Genomic DNA, 18,303 nt, shown 5'->3' with positions numbered 1-18,303 from the left:
TGACGTTCTCACGGCTAGATGCGGCGTGCTCCTCTGATACTGTTTTCCGGGTTGGACCTCAATTAAAAAAGCAGCACAGCCTGAATTAGGGAAGCAGACAAAGAAAAGAACTTCAAAGCCCTTTCATGGAGTGCAGAGTCTTAACCTCTGATCTCAGGGAGGGATTACTGTAATTGGACAGCAGGGATTGCCAGCTACGTCGTGTGATATCTGGGAATCAGGAAGAGCACACCATCGAGGAATCGCACCCCTCAGGAAACTGTGAGTCAGGATGGGCTGCAACATGTGTGTGGTGAACAGGCCGGAGGAACAGTATAGGATTATGTTTCAGGTAAGCACACATATACACACATAAAGTAGATATGGAATATTGTTTCCTGGTCTGTGTCTGTGCATATTCACAAAGAGTTTATCTGTTCAACGCTTTTCATGCAGAAAATGGTGAACTGGGTATAATTTGTGTGAAAGGGATAGTTCACCCAAAAATGAAAACTCTCTCATCTTTCACTCACCCTCATGCCATCCCAGATGTGTATGACTTTCTCTCTTCTGCTTTACTCAAATGAAGATTTTATTAAGCATATTTCGGCTCTGTAGGTCCATACAATGCAAGTGAATGGTGGCCAGAACTTTGAAGCTCCAAAAAGCACATAAAGGCAGCATAAAAGTAGTCCATATGACTCCAGTGGTTACATCCATATCTTCAAAAGCGATTTAACAGGTGTTTTTAGATAAGTGCTTTACTCTCCACTTTTACATCCATATTCTTGCATTGTTGCCCAACAGAGCTGAGATACTTTTTGAAAATCTTTGTTTGTGTTCAGTAGAAGAAAGAAAGTCATACACATCTTGGACAGCACAAGGGTGATTAAATGATGAGAACATTTACATTTTTGGGTAAATTATCCCTTTAAGGAGCCAAAAGTGTAACAAAGTAAAAGGGACAGTTCTCCTAAAATAAAAAATTGTGTAATTATTTACTCAACTTTTTAGAGAACAAAACCTTTATTAAAAGTTCATGCATTGGTTAGATTCAAATGTCTTTCTGGTGATGCTCGTTGACCGTAGAAATCTTGCTTAATAATGCTAAAAAGCCAAAAAAACCTTATCTGGTGCAATCTAGAACCAATTTTGGTGGTGAGAATTTCCAATAGATGGAGAAAGTGTTATTTTTTCAGAGGCATTCATTTTTACACCTCTGCACTGGTGAGCTGTTAAAATTTGGGCTCCGTTCTGTCATTTCTCCAAACACATAACAGGTCATGTGACCATGATTGATAGCTAGAGGATATTTATACTGCTGGAAAGTAGAACAGGATGAGAGAAGGGCAGATCTTCTAGTAAGAAAACCGATTATAAGTCAGATTTATAAAATATCTGTGTGTAAGGCAGAGAGAGCAAAGAAAAAATGTGAAAAGCATGGTTTATAGAATTTAGAATTTTGACTATGCCAAATAATTAAAAAAAATCACACCTCTGAACACATGGTTTCGGCAGGACAACAAAGATGTGGCTGGAATGTAATGTCACCCTGAATTAAATATTCTACAGGTCAAAATTTGAATCTATGACACCTGTGCAAACAAACTGTTCCTTTTGCAAGGTCATGCTTCAGAGTACACTAATATCAACAACTTTTTAGCATTATATTTTCCTCATTATATTTTGCTATGCTGTTGCTAAGGTGTTCTTAATGGTTTTTAGCTTGTTGCTATGCAGTTGCTAGGATGTTCTGGGTGGTTGCTAGAGCATTGCTAGGTTGCTCTGGGTGGTTGCTAGGTGGCTACTTGCTGGCCAAAGTCCAGAAAGCCAATCCCCAAGTCTCTGTGATATTCTGGTCCCTAGATATGGCTCTGGTTCCTCCTTCAATGTAAGTCTATGGGGTTTTTCAAGTATTTTATCAACCTTCAAGCGAAAGTGTAAGTCTGATTATAAGTAATTGCACACCTCTCCTCAACAAGCCAAATTATTTGAGATATTATTCAAATATTTAGTACAAATAGAGCAGGATGAGTTTTGCACCAAAGTTTAATACTTGGAATTAAAAAAACAACCAACCTGGTCTCACAGAATCTCGTGAGATCTATACCTACATTCTTGCAAAATTATTTTTACGTGGCTCGTTTGTACATGTTGCAGTTTCCAAGTAAATGAACAATAGAGGCGCTACATCAACATGAGTGCATTTACATGCGCTGACAACTACCAAAAATCAGCATATTAAAAAAATATCCAACAATACAATGAAATCACTTTTCCATGACATTTGAAATCATCAGATTATTCTCTGCTTTTGATATTAAAATGTAAACAAGCATGCACACAACACTTGTGCAATTGGATAAGCTGGTAAGAATGCCAGTAATATCAAGTCAATTTTATTTGTATAGCTCCTTTCACAACACACATCGTTTCAAATCAGCTTTACAGAAGATCAGCATTAACAGACGATAAAACTGTAATGTCTATAATGTCGATGAATCATCATTGTGTAATTAGATAAAATACGATTATTAATCGTGTTTAAAAATAAGTACTTAAATAATAATTGTATCAATAACCCCAGTGAGCAAGCTGAAAGCGACTGTGGCAAGGAACACAAAACTCCATAAGTAACCTTAGGAAAAATAAAATAAAAATAAGAAAAATAACTTTGGGAGAAACCAGACTCACTGTGGGGGCCAGTTCCCCTCTGGATAACATCATGAATATAATGTAGATATTACTTATGTATAGTTAAAGTCATGGTTTAAAATTATTAAACTAAGTAAGTGTTAAGGGTCAGTGTTTAAACATTGATTTTGTTTGAACTGTAAGATTAATGACCAATGTCTTTGAAGTCCATCCTGGATTAACTGCAGAAGTTCACAAAGATGCAATTGTCCTTGCTAATTGGCTGATGAAGGCTTTTGCTTTGTTTGGTAAAGGTGTTTACGTGCAACACGAAATCGGGGTAATGGGCAAAAATCTGTGTGTTGATTGGTTTATGCTTAAACTGTTTATGAACATGCCCCGTGCTCACTTCCATGGGGGTCTCAAGATAACTTGAAATTAATAATAAAAAAAAAATATTCAAATAATCCAACTTAATAATAATTCTAAAAATGTATTTAGATGTATGCCAACAAATTATAAACTAACTCTTTCTGAAATCTAGAAAAATTCTCCATGATTAATTATTTTAATCAGACACATTAAGTTTCGGGCGAAGGGCCCTTCAAATATTGTCTTCGACAGTGGGGGGCCTTGGAGTCAAAAAGGTTGAGAACCACTGGTTTAGATGACCTTATACTGTACATTGTCTGCTTATTAAGTTGAATCAGTCTAAGAACATGCATGTAAATGCACCCAATTACTTTTATTCCCTTACACTCAAATCACAAGTAAAACTATAGATTCTCAGTTCAAACACACTTGCGCTACGTCCTGTTCCTCACATAATGCTAACATATGACATCAAAACACTTTAACTATAGCGCAAGGCAATACTTTTTATGTTTGCAATGCATAGCCAACAACATTTACAAGCTTGTTCAAGCACAATCAAATTGTGTAATAGCTCAACTGTAAGAGCGTTGCAGTTGATATTCAAAGGACCATATAAGAATCTTGAACAGCACGTGAGTTTACATGAGGTGAAAGTGTCATAGTGTCCCTTTTAATCTAGTGTTATCTGGGTGAATGTCCCCCATGACAAAAATCATCAATTCTGGTGACTTTGGGAGTTGTATTTTGTCTTTTTTAGAAATATTGTATTGCATTAATGTAACTATTTTCTGGTTTTACAATAAATTTTACAGCAGATTTAGGAGGGTGGCGAAGGTATATGAAAAACATTCACTTCAGGCATCACAATTAGTCTCTTGTTTTGAGTAGTAAACCATATTTTGCAGATCGGTATATGGTTTACCCTCATGATCTATCTTGGCCCAGTAAAAGGTGTCTTGCAATGCCCCTGTATATAAGCACCACAAAATGAAATTTTCCCTCTCACATTTGCTTTAATGAGCTGATCAGTTTGGTTTATGTTTATATTTAAAGGAAGGTTTTGTTTATTTAAATCTCAATAGAGAATTAACCTTAAAAACGTATCTGTTTGGGATAAAATGTAGCTCCCTTTTAGTGCCACCGAGTGGACATTTTACCTGGGGAACTGCCATTAATTTGTATGTCTAAGGAACCACCTAATATCACTTTGCAAAAATGCTGCCACATTCATGTAATTTTCATGAGATGAGAAACAGCCTGTTTCAGATATTTGTCTGACAAATATATACCTATATAACCGCAGATACCATAGGCAAAAAAAATCATTATTTTTCAACAGTTAAGTGCCTCCTTTTCCAAATACCATCCATTTCAAATGTATTAATGCCTCTCAGTTCCTTTACCTGTAACATTTAAACTGTACTTGACCATGGACCTCTGGTCTGAAGTTTGAAGTTTTGTTCAGAGAGTAATTTGCTTTCTCCACAAGGCCGCAATGCCACGGAATGATAGGTTGAGCTGTTTAATAATACAGGGGGGATCTCCCACTTGATCTCTTCAATCTCACTTCAATTTCCAGCGCTTCTCTCCACCTTATCCTTCACTGCCTGATACTTTTCAGATGGTTTTGCTCTTTAACCAGTCTCTTACTGAGTCAGAGAATCCTCTCTGTGTGAGCCTGTTTTAAAAGCTGCACACTTATTAGAAGGAAGCTAAAAGACCCCATAACTCCTGCCAAATCATCTGCACCAACACTTGAAGCCCCCTGGATTTATCACAAGAAATAGTGTGCTAAAATTGTTCACACTAGGCTAAATGCTCATAGCAGACAATTGATCATGCTGTGAATTCAGCTGGTCGAAAGTTCTGTTACTTAAATCGGTCTGTGCTTACCGAAATTTGAATCACTGCCCCCCAGTGCCTGAAGCTGAAAGTGTTGTTGAATGTATGAGCACATGTTGTCTCAGCATCATGGACCATGTAGTCCGTGCATTAACCATCTGATGCTGTTAGCACAAAACTGAAAATGCGTTCTGGATCTAATCAGAGCAAATCTGATTGACTGGTTTGATGGAACTTCCGCGAGTAGGCAGCCCGCCAGTCTGCCTTGAAGCCGAGTTTTGTTCACAAGGTTTCCTGTTAATAGAATGATTGCTTTGGAGGATGAAATAATCACAGAATGTGCCCAAGTTTGTCAGGTTAGTGTCATCAAATCTTTTTAAAATATTCAGAGTTTCGTTTAAGGCACGTAGCAGAAAGTAAAGCAGATATCCATGAGCAGAGAAGCATTTTCTGCTTTGTTTACCTTGTTATGGTTGTGAAATTCTCTAAAATCAGGTTTTCTGTGTACTTTTTCTGTTGTTCACCCTTGTATTTTCTGTGCAATCGTTTGCGCACGCCATTATATAAATATTGTTTTTCCCTATGTTGGTCTTTTATTTTGGTATGATACATCTCCAGTAACCCCGCCCTTAAACACCACATAATGTCAAATCCGACTGTATTTGGTCACTTTAAATGTTAGATAGATGGCTTTTCCTGTCTAAATGGCTGGTTCTTGGCCAATTGAAGTGGCTACAGACCCCAGACATATGCTGTAGTCAAAGGACTGTCTACACGAAACTAGAGCACATATGAACTTCAGTTTCCAAATGTGAAATGTCCACAGAGTGGCACCAAAAGCGAGTTGTAATTTTAGTTGTAAATGATTGTGACAGAGCGGAGGGCGGGGCCGGGTCGTGATTTTACACGACCGGTCCCTTATCAGGCTAATCAAGCCTCCGAGAGGGATAAAGGCCGACTGCGGACGGTGGTGCGACAGAGAGAGAGCGTTTACAGGTAGCTGTCCGTCCTAAGTGTGTGTTTGTATCTTTTGGTTTATTTCTTCATTAAAACTATTATTTGTATTGTCAAGCTGGTTCTCTCCTCCTCCTTTCCATTGAACTGCTTTAAAATGATGTAATACAGTCAAAATAAATGCTAATTTTATTAAATCTAGCCCCTAATTCAAAAACCATCTCTAAACCTAACCATCAATGGAGTAAAACTGTAATTTTAGAGTGAAAATGCAACCTCCGAATCAAGCTTACCATAGTTTATTTGACAGTTACTTCCTGGTTTCCACGGGACAAGAACCTGTGTTTTGGAGGTTGCTCACGCAAATAACCCTAACTCTTTTAGCAAGGCTAGAGGGAACGGCATTATGGGATTGATTGAAGGAAAGCAACATGTTAATTTACCAAATGATCATGTTGAGTTATTTTACCAAGTTGATGTATTTTATTGTAATACAGCACTTTTGTTTCATAGGAACACCTGGATGTTCATAAAACAGATCATTTGGCCCTATAATTTGATAGGATGAGCCACAATTGAAGAAATTGTAAAATAGCTAATACATGGACACGTGATTACACATCAATTCGATTCTTTATGAATGCACCATGTCGATAAATCTACTTTATAATGTACAGATAGAGTAATGAACTACATTACATATTATACTTAGTAGTGGCGCTTGTTAGTCAAGCATCACTACATTACTCATAACAGGGTCAGAAATGAACAATGATCAGGGCAAAAATACCACTGAAAGTGGCTAAATGAAAATTAAATTGTTACATAACATTATTTGATGTTCATATACATTTATTAATAACAGCTTTTCAGATTATTCAGATTCAAATGTATTTTAATTAATTAACTAATTAATATTGTCATATTGTGTATGGATAGAAAAATATGCACTAAATATTCCCTCATAAAGGTAAAAAATGCCCCTGACAAACATCTCCAAGGGACAAATACTGTAATGGAAAATTTAATTTCTGACACTGGCTCATGCTAGTATCAAACATTGATGTGCAACTTGTCCTGTACTGTTGGTGCTGCGGACCTCAAAAAATATGTGCTTTTACTTTTCGATTTATGATTTTGTCTGGAAGACAATAAAAGACCTGAAGACCATATATTGGGACCAGAATTTCATAGAGACAACACCATAGCATTGTGGCAGGAAGTTTTGCATGTACAAGCACTTCAGAAAATGTAATAATAGTTGTGATTATTAAATTATAATTTGTGATTATATAAGCAATAAGCCACTCAAGGTTATGGGGTATCAGATAAAAAAACATGGTAAAACACAGACTATAACATACAGACTCTGCCTCTCAAACACTCGCATTCACACAAACATATACATACACACTTTCTCACCCAGTCTTTTATCAGTGTCACGCTCTGTGGATCTGAGTGAGTGGCAGTTGCACTTGTTTCTGCTCTCTGGCTGGCACACAGTAATGAAGAGCCGACGGATTCTGACAGGCTTTGTTGGACTCAGGACAAGCCGCTGCAGGCATGAATAATACCATTCACATTGGATCATATTAGCTGGCTCTGCTGGAAAAGCTAACAGCTTGGAATCACTATCCGTGAACACTATCACATTCATTTGGCAAGGCCATCTTCGCAAGATGCTTAGCTGTGCTAATTGCCATTAAGCTTTAGCCTCATGATGGGGTTTAAATAAGCTTGCTTTGCAGAAATCCTCTGAATAGGTGCTGTATGTTGAGCCTTTCCAAAACGAACCTTTTAGTGAATGCTTTGCCTTTTTTAATCCGCCTAAACCCCCCAACGGCATGTCTGATGAGTCTCTCTCGCTCCCTCTCCTCAGTCTTTCTGCTTTTACCTATCACACCCCTTCAAATTTGTCTCTATGGGATGCTGTTGCCAAGGCAACTGAGGTCATTAAGCAAGACTTATATGCTTTCTCACTGCAAAGCACAGGACGCAAAAATTATCACGAAGACACATACTGTATCAATACACACTCACATACTCAAATGCACATACTCTAAATCAGGCGATTGGATAAAACATAGATTTAAATAAACATAATCCACCCATGCAGGGAGATGTTTACCCTCGACGCTGTAGGAGGTCTCTCTAAACACGCAGCAACATGAAAGGATGAAAGATGAAACAGTCTACCCTTCACTTGCTCAAAGAATGGAGAAAGGAAAACTAATGTACACTGACATTTTGGGCACAAGTAACCTCTGGTTTCTAGTGCGACCTCTGCCCTGCCCAGGCCAGCAGCATTTCAGCAGCACCAGTAAGAGAATAAATCACTATCTCCCATCCTATACATACCTCACTGTTCAGGAGTCAGGATTAATCAAGGTTAAGGTTCAACCCAAGGCAGAGAGAGAAAGAGAGAGAGAGAGAGAGAGAGAGAGAGAGAGAGAGAGAGAGAGAGAGAGAGAGAGAGAGAGAGATCCTGAATTGGGCTCCCCTCTAAATCTGAGAGAGCATGGTGATGGAAATAGGGAGGGAGAACAAGAACAGTTTGGAGCAGTTGGGGAACAATTTAAAAAGCACAATTTAGAAGCTCAAACTGAGTTGACCTAGTTCACTGCAGCGCTTTGAACTTTTGAGAAGACATTTAGCATTTCTAATACTTTGTTTAACTGGGTCAAGTTGATTTCAGAGAAGCAAACAGATTATGAAATTAAACACTCAAAAAAGTCCATACTCAGTCATTATTACTAGGGTAGAATCTAGTGGGAAAAAAGTCCTTTGTTTCTTTATTATAATTAGTAGTCATAGGTGGCAGTTGCTAGAAATGCAACAACAAACAGCCAGTCACGACAACATGAAGCTCATATACACCTACATAAATAACTGCCAGAGGTAATACTAGGGGGTAATACTAAACTAGCAGTTACAGATGCAACAATGAGAAATAATTCTAAGCATAAGACTTTGCATGAATAGGGAACAAATTGGTGTACTCTTATTGGTTTTTTAAGCAACAACAATGCATAAATCTGATGTTCTGAAAACTACTAGATTTGTCAGATAAACTACTATCTAACACTATCTACTGTAAATAAGTTATATATAAGGCTCATCATAAGGCAATATAATATAATATATATCTATATCTATCTATACATATACAGTATATATATATGTATGTGTGTGTCTGTGTACTTTATATACAGTATATATATATATTATTTAGCCTTTTGATGAGCCTTGCATATTTATCATTGAGATACCCTCACTGAGCACTTTATTAGGAACATTAATGAAGTGCCTGATGTGGTCTTCTGCTGTTGTAGACCATCCGCCTCAAGGTTCAAGGTACTTCAAGGTGCATTCTGAGATGCTATTCTGTGCACTTCAATTTTAATGAGGGGTTATCTGAGTTACCATAGCCATTCTCTGTTGACTTCTCTTTTCAACAAGGAGTTTCCATCCACAGAACTGCTGCTCACTGGATATTTTTTGCTTTTGGCAGCATTCTGAGTAAACTCTAGAGACTGTTGTGCATGAAAATCCCAAGAGATCAGCAGTTACAGAAATACTCAAACCAGCCCGTCTGGCACCAATAATAAAGTCACATTTGAAATCACTGAGATCAAAATTTTCCCCCATTCTGATGGTTGATGTAAACATTAACTGAAGCGCCTGTATCTCACCTGTATCTGCATGATTTTATGCATTGCACTGCTGCCACACGATTGGCTGATTAGGTAATCGCATGACTAAGTACATGCGATTAGGTGTACAGGTGTTCCTAATAAAGTGCTCAGTGAGTGTATATCGGGATAATTAGGGTGCAGATGTGCACAGCAGAATTTGTGGTTGACTGCTTTCTCAATCTGCTTCATTAGAAATTCAATTATTCCACAGGGGCAAATGTACAGGGGTGAAGGTCAATAAAGGTTTATTAGGAGGTAAAGAGGCGTAATTGCTGTCTACTGGTATTGAATTGATAAGCAGGAACACCCACTGAGTTTAGTGGCCCACTTAATCATGTAAGAAATTCCAAAACTATACATTCAACACACTTGTTCCTCTGTGTTTCTGAAATCAATAATAAAATAAAAGTTTAGAACTTATCAAGGGAATGCGTATTACTTGCATGTACAGTGTACAGAATGTTTTCCAATATAAAATTGATTGTAATTTCCCCCCATGATCTAATGTATATTTTCCAGTAATCAGGAATGTAAAAGCATCAAGCTTGTGGCACTCAGCTCTTTCATAGACATACAGGTGAACACAGAAAACCTTTTATGCTCATGAACTCAGTGTTTACCAATATTTCTCTTGCTACATTAACACTCAGAAAACCAGTGTACAAATAGTCCATTTGTAATCAAAGCCACCCACAAGATCAATAATATGCCACATATAATGAAATATAAATAGATTTTCATTTCTTTTAGACACTGAAAGGGTTGAGGTAAGACCTTGTCTCAAGGGTCAGTTATCTGTCGCTTGACTGTTCTGAGAAGGATGAAAGCCAAAGAGAGAGAGAGAGAGACAGAAAATTGTGGGTTAAAAGTGCTTTCAGTAGAATTAACCTTGTATTGATTGTGGGTTGTATTCTCAAGGGTTAAATCAGCTCTCATCTGTCCCTCCCCAAGGTCTGTCATTGGGTGAGAGTGACGTTTTTCGGCCCAGATACAGCTACCAGTATACAGTATGTTTATCTCATAGCTGAAGATACACAACTTAGTTTAATTTTCTTTACTGTGTTAATGATTGTAACAAAGTTCAAGGAATGAGGAAGCAGGAGACAGCGAATCAAACACAAAGCTACATTTATTCTTCACACAAAAACATGTTCGCTTGACTGCATAACGTTAAAGCTTCACACAAACACTCAAACACTACATATAAAGTGGGACTGGCAGCGGCCAACACACTCGTAGCTTCAGCTGGTTTCTCTCACACTGAGGTCTGGCCCCTTTAATTTCCCCCATCTCTCTCTGTGAATAAAGAAACAGCAATTACCAGCAATTCATCTCAAGTGAAAACCCTTACTGCTTCCTCTCTCCCCAGACGAACTCTCTACCACGCTCTCGCCTCCACATAACCCTACTGCCTAATACTCAGGCTGGGGGAACTGTCCGGCCCCCCCCACCAAGCCCTCAGCCCCCCCCCTTTCTGGAGAGGAAGTCCACGACAGCCATCTGTGCTCCTGGCCTGTGGACCACCTCAAACTTAAACGAATGGAGTGCCAGATACAAACGGATGATCCGGGCTTTTGCATCCTTCATGAGGTAGAGCCATTGGAGTGGGGCATGGTCCGAACAGAGGGTGAATGCTTGTCCCAACAAATAATAGCAATGAGTAAGGACTGCCCACTTGATGCCCAAGCACTCCTTCTCTATGGTGCTGTACTTCGTCTCCCTCAAAGAGAGCTTCTCCCCCTCCACCACTTGTGACAGTACCGCACCCAGCCCCTTATCCATTGCGTCAGTCTGCAAAACAAAGGCAGAGAGAAGTCAGGGGAATTCAGAAGTGGTCCATCACAAAGTGCAGCTTTTTCCAGCATGAATACTTGTTGGCATGGATTTGTCCACTCGACCCGGTCTGGAGCTCCCTTTTTAGTGTGATCAGTCAGTGGGCTGATGACATCCGAATAATTAGGCACAAACCTCTGATAGTAGCCAGTCAGCCCCAGGAACTGTCTGACCTCCTTTTTGGTCTTGGGTCTCGGGCAGGCCGCAATCACTGCGGTTGTATCAATTTGGGGCCACACCTGACCACGGCCCAAGTGGAACCCCAGATTCCGTACCTCCACCTGCCCAATTACACACTACTTTGGGTTTGCTGTGAGCCCCGCTCATCACAGCGACTTCAGAACGGCCCCCAGATCCTGCATGTGCCACTGCCAATCATTACTATAAATAATGATATTGTCCAAATAGGCAGCGGCATACGCAGCGTGCGGTCTGAGGACCCTGTCCATAAGATGCTGAAATGTTGCCGGGGCCCCAAACAAACCGAACGGAACAGTCACAAATTGGTGTAAACCAAATGGTGTGGAGATGGCTGTTTTTTCAGGGGACATTGGCATTAAGTGGATCTGCCAATATCCCTTTGTTGAATCCAATGTTGAATAAAAAGCTAACCGTGCTTAACCAATCGAGCAGTTTGTCAACACGAGGCATTGGATAAGAATCAAATTTCGAAACGTGTTTACTTTTTACTGAAAACCCTTACCGCTTCCTCTCTCCACAGACAAATGCTCGACCACACCCTCTCCTCAACCAAAATGTATGTCATAATGAAACAGGAGGTTGGGATGTTGGGACAGGACACACAAAAGTAACATGCTAATGAAATATGATAACAAAAAGTATCACAATACCACTTATGTCGTTACTTATGACATACGCATATGTCAGCAGGATTACTTTGACTGATGTGTCTTCAAATCAAATCAAATCACTTTATTGTCAAACGACCATACGCACAAGTGCAATAGTGGGTGAAAGTCTTGTGTGCAGTTCCGAGCAACATAGCAGTCATGACAGTGATGAGACATATACCAATTTACAATAAACAACAGATTTACACAACACAATTTACATATCTAATGTACACATAATTACACAACACAATTATAGTATACAATGTAGAGTAAACAGTTCGCACAATATGGAATACACCTACAATAATAAAGAAAAAGCATATAAAGTGTATAAAAAATATTCAGTAGTAAGAGAATATAATTTATATAATTTATGACTGTCCAGTGTGAGATTAATAAAGTGCAGAGCTGATATATTGATCATGAGATATGGAAGAAGCTGTCATGTAGTCAGCTGGTGCGGGTCCAGATGCTGTGATACTGCCTGCCTGATGGTAGCAGTGAGATCAGCCCATGGCTCGGGTGGCTGGAGTCTCTGATTAATGTCCAAAAGCGTTTGTCTGTCGTATGCAATAAGACAGACAACATCCAAGACAAGAAAACCAAAAACTTAAAACAAAACAAACGAAAACCTGCAGTGTTGTGTCGGAGCTCGCAACACAGCAGCAGCAGCAATACTCAGCACCATCTTGAGTCCAAATCGGCGCCATCCTGAGTCTTGCTCTTGCATCAGCATATCGCACCATTGCGTTTTCAAAAGTAAAAAAAGGTATAATTCTGAAAAACGCATCTCAAGATCCCCACGTTTTTTCACATTTTGTAGCACTCCATCTAACATGCAGTGAGGCATAGAGTCATAATCGTCACTCCACAACCGAGTTAAGCCAAATTCCATAACTATCTGATGAATTAACAACCATACACATAGATCATTCTGGTATTACTGTTTGAAAATACATGTGGTACCGATCCACCGGTGTAATAATCCTTGGGTAGCAAGCAGAACAAATTTATTAGGGAGAGGACATTCTCATTCTAGAGAGCATTTTATTGGACAAAAATGTGTGTATGTGCCCCTGAGCAGGAGATGATCATCAGTATTGTTGGGCCATTTTCCTGAAAGAGAAAACTATAATATATCTGCACTAGCATGTAGATGGCTTCAAAGCTAACAGACATAGAAGCCACAAACTCTGGTTTTAAATGTATGGTATGGTATCTTTGATCATTTTTATTTTATGATAACAATAAACATAGTTAAAAGGTGCTGTAAGCGATTTTAGCCATTCTGAGACTTCCATGAGACTGAGCAATTAAATTAAATATGCCCCCTCTTTCCAAAAATCCAAACCATTTAGACCTTCACCATACAGTAGAGTAGCGCATCTTCTGACGGTATTCAAACATAACAGTAGCAAAACAGCACCCTCAACTGACGACTGTTATGAATCAGAATATGACGTTAAAGGTGCACTAAGTAATCTTTTGCTTGTGTCATCTAGGACTTGCAGTGACACCTAGTTGCATGGATGCAGCATCATTCAAAATCAACAGTTTTCAGTCACAGATGCCATTGTAGAAATTCACTATTCACAGTCAGCCATGATTAATTTAATCCAAGAGTGAAAGTGTCCAATAACAGGCTGGTTACTGAGACTTAGCGAGTAGTATTTGACTGGTCAGGTATGATATTTAAGGACACTTATTTCAGTTATCTTTCAGAGAGAAGCAACATTTTCTGTATACCATTCCATAAAAAAGGAAGACACAGTACTATACTACATTTAATATTACATCATATGTAAAAAACAAAGGTTGCTAAAACATGAACTCTGTTTTAACCAGCTATATCTTGCATATACAACACTTTATACATTTTTATCTTCCCTTTGTTTTTCCTCCACAGAAGGGAAACACTATGCGTCCCATTGATGCAGAAGTAAAGGTAGGTAGAATATATAATGCTCTGATTTGTGTTTCTGACTTATCACAGGAGTATAAACCAACAGTATCTTCTGATGTCACAGAGAATAGTAAAACTGAAAGCTGTTCCTGCAAGTATGAGTATGTGTTTAGTTGTTCTGTGACAGGATATATTGCTCTTGCCATTTTTGCTTGGTTGCCATATTAGTTCTCTCCAAGGAGGAGCAGAACTACTGTATATCCTTCCTTGAATCTTGCTTATTCGTGCATTTATCTTCCCGCTCTCCCTCTATCATTTTTCTCCTATCTTTCTCCCGCTTTCCCCCTCTTTCCCAACCACATTCTATCTATTCATAGTACAGTATAGCTTCAGCACTTTATCTAAAGTGTAAGGTTAAACTGTGTCAGACATGGGTGGACCAAAGGTAATAGTTTGAGAATTATTCAACCAATAATCTGAATATTTGGGGGACCAAATGTCTATGGTAGTTATAGTCCTGATTTGATTCCTCATAGACTTGTTTTCATTTGCAACAAATTAAACAAGGTCCTTTGACATTCATCCTATTCACATTGAACTTTCTCTTCCTTTACCTCCCTCGTCTTCTTCTATCTGCAGCTCAAAGGCAGAAGAACATCTCATCTGCCCCAGGATAAAGACGGGCAGCCCCATGATCCTTTGCTACTTCAGGTGGTACGTAAGGGATACAGAAGGAGATTAGGTGCAGCCGCTGGCACAGCCCGGCTCATGGCTATTACAGACTGCATGGACAATGCCACCCAGACTGACATCAGCTTCCAGAACTATCTGAGTGGGGACAGAGGGTCTTACCCAAGCAATGGATCACCCATGCCACCACCCTCACCTCCACTCGCCCAGCTGGCAGAACCATACCTGCTCAATGACCTGTGAGAGTTTTTTTCCATCTTCTGCCTCTAAATAGGTTATCATTCCCATCACAATACTGTGCATGCTGATGATAGGACAAGCTAAGACCAGCATGATTTATCAGTGTTAGTTCAGACTGGATAATGTAGGATGTGTACAGTAGGTCTGTTGAAAAAGGCCAATGTTTCATGCATTGAAAATCTGCTGAAGAAATATCTCTCTTTTACAGTCGTTCTCTAGGGCAGGAATATAGTGATCCAAATAACTACTTCAGTGTTGCCAATCATGAGGTAGACCAACAAGAAGAGCTGGAATATGAGGTTGGAACACAAACAAAACATTACAGTCTATTATATACAACTATAAACATGCCACCGCAAGGGTCAAGAAAGAGTTGTTGAAATATTTTCACAGAACAGTCAACTTTAAATGAAATTTTAGGTTGTTTTGATTTCATGTAAACATTTTCTGAAGATGATGTAAAAAAAGAAAATCACATGACAAGAGCAATTAAATTCCAGTTTGCCCCTCTGAAAGATATTGTCTGAGTCAAAGTTAAATTAAATAATTTAAAATACACTCACCTAAAGGATTATTAGGAACACCTGTTCAATTTCTCATTAATGCAATTATCTAATCAAGCAATCACATGGCAGTTGCTTCAATGCATTTAGGGGTGTGGTCCTGGTCAAGACAATCTCCTGAACTCCAAACTGAATGTCAGAATGGGAAAGAAAGGTGATTTAAGCAATTTTGAGCGTGGCATGGTTGTTGGTGCCAGACGGGCCGGTCTGAGTATTTCACAATCTGCTCAGTTACTGGGATTTTCACGCACAACCATTTCTAGGGTTTACAAAGAATGGTTTGAAAAGGGAAAAACATACAGTATCCGGCAGTCCTGTGGGCGAAAATGCCTTGTTGATGCTAGAGGTCAGAGGAGAATGGGCCGACTGATTCAAGCTGATAGAAGAGCAACTTTGCCTGAAATAACCACTCGTTACAACCGAGGTATGCAGCAAAGCATTTGTGAAGCCACAACACGCACAACCTTGAGGCGGATGGGCTACAACAGCAGAAGACCCCACCGGGTACCACTCATCTCCACTACAAATAGGAAAAAGAGGCTACAATTTGCAAGAGCTCACCAAAATTGGACAGTTGAAGACTGGAAAAATGTTGCCTGGTCTGATGAGTCTCGATTTCTGTTGAGACATTCAGATGGTAGAGTCAGAATTTGAAGTAAACAGAATGAGAACATGGATCCATCATGCCTTGTTACCACTGTGCAGGCTGGTGGTGGTGGTGTAATGGTGTGGGGGATGTTTTCTTGGCACACTTTAGGCCCCTTAGTGCCAATTGGACATCTTTTAAATGCCACGGCCTACCTGAGCATTGTTTCTGACCATGTCCATCCCTTTATGGCCACCATGTACCCATCCTCTGATATCCAGCAGGATAATGCACCATATCACAAAGCTCGAATCATTTCAAATTGGTTTCTTGAACATGACAATGTACTAAAATGGCCCCCACAGTCACCAGATCTCAACCCAAAAGAGCATCTTTGGGATGTGGTGGAACGGGAGCTTCGTGCCCTGGATGTGCATCCCACAAGTCTCCATCAACTGCAAGATACTATCCTATCAATATGGGCCAACATTTCTAAAGAATGCTTTCAGCACCTTGTTGAATCAATGCCACGTAGAATTAAGGCAGTTCTGAAGGCGAAAGGGGGTCAAACACAGTATTAGTATGGTGTTCCTAATAATACTTTAGGTGAGTGTATGTCATAATACATATAAAATTACTATATCTGGTACATACACTGATGAGCTTAAACATTATGTATAATATTCTGTTAGTCCTCCGTGTGCCGCCAAAACATCACCAACCTGCAGAGGCATGGACTCTACAAGACACCTGAAGGTGTCATGCGGTATCTGGCATTAGCAGCAGATCCTTCAAGTCCTGTAAGTTGTGAGGTGGAGCCACCATGGATCAGACTTGTTGGACCAGGACATCCCACAGATGCTCAATTGGTTTGAGATCTGGGGAGTTTGAGATCTGGGTCAGGGCAACACCTTGAACTCTTCATCATATTCCTCAAACCATTCCTGAAAGATATGAGCAGTGTGACAGGGTGTGTTATCCTGCTGAAAGAGGCCACTGCCATCAGGGAATACCATTGCCATGAAAGGGTGTACCTGGTCTGCAACAATGTTTAGGTAGGTGACACGTATTGACATCCACATGAATGTCCGAACCCAGGGTTTCCCAGCAGAACACTGCTGAGAGCATCACACTACTTCCACCGGTTTGACGTCTTCCCACAGTGCCTCCTGGTGCCATTACTTCCCCAGGTAAATGGCGAACACGTACATGGCTGTCCACATGATGTAAAATAAAATGGGACTCATCAGATCAGACCACCTTTTTCCACTGCTCCAAGGTCCAGTTCCAAAGCTCAAGTGCACATTATAGCCTCTTTCGACAGTGAACAGGGGTCAACATGGGCACTCTGACTGGTCTGTGGATATGCAGCAGGGTGCGATGCACTGTGTGTTGTGACATTCCTCCCATAACCATCATTAACATTTTCTGTGACTTGTGCCACAGTAGACCTTCTATCAGATCAGAACAAACAGGATAGCCTTCGTTACCCTCGCACATCGATGAGCCTTGGGTGCCCAACACCCTGTCACGTGATTTGGTTTGTCCTTCCTCAAACCACTGTCGGAAGGTACTCACCACTGCTGATCAGGAGCACCCAACAAGCCTTGACGTTTCAGAGATGCTCTGACCCAGTCGCCTGCCAATAAAAATTTGGCCTTTGTCAAAGTCACTCAGGTCTTTATTCCTGCCCAATTCTCCATCATTCAACATGTTGGCTACAAGAACTGATTGTTCGCTTACCATCTAATCTACCCAGAACTTGACATGTGGCCTTGTTAGGAGGTGATCAACGTTATTTGCTTACCTTGTGTGTAGTCATAATGTTTTGGCTCATTGGTGTAAAAAATTTAATGGGTCTATTATTAATTTATTTATACAATTGTTCTGGCTCACATGAATCTTGCTGAAATAGGCAACTAGATCATTCATATTATAAAAATAGTTAAATTTTTATTATATTGTTGCATTAAATGAAACAAAATATAAGCACATTGAAATATACATTTATTCTGAATGTATCAGTATACAAAAAATAATAGATAATGTTACTTTATTGTTTTCAACATTGGGTCTTGGTCAACATGGACCAACTGAGCAATTTTTTAAATGTTTTTGTTTCTCACATGTTACAATTAAGATAAAAAATTAAGCA

At 39.5% G+C, this 18,303-nt stretch overlaps 1 protein-coding gene across 1 annotated transcript in view; it reads left to right on the top strand.

Annotated features, from left to right (window-relative positions):
• Positions 1-271: 271 nt before the first annotated feature.
• The window catches only part of pdzd4 (PDZ domain containing 4), a 31,557-nt gene continuing 13,525 nt past the window's right edge, over positions 272-18,303 (top strand). Inside the window, exons 1-4 of the mRNA XM_052093667.1 lie at positions 272-331; positions 14,073-14,111; positions 14,709-14,998; positions 15,208-15,298. Coding sequence (XP_051949627.1) covers positions 272-331; positions 14,073-14,111; positions 14,709-14,998; positions 15,208-15,298 — 480 coding nt within the window. The remainder of the gene's footprint in view (positions 332-14,072; positions 14,112-14,708; positions 14,999-15,207; positions 15,299-18,303) is intronic.

This window comes from Xyrauchen texanus, chromosome 27, assembly GCF_025860055.1.
Source record: "Xyrauchen texanus isolate HMW12.3.18 chromosome 27, RBS_HiC_50CHRs, whole genome shotgun sequence".
Classification (NCBI taxonomy): Eukaryota; Metazoa; Chordata; class Actinopteri; order Cypriniformes; family Catostomidae; genus Xyrauchen; species Xyrauchen texanus.
The sequence above is the reverse complement of the archived record's forward strand: the minus strand, read 5'-3'. Positions and strand labels throughout refer to the sequence as shown.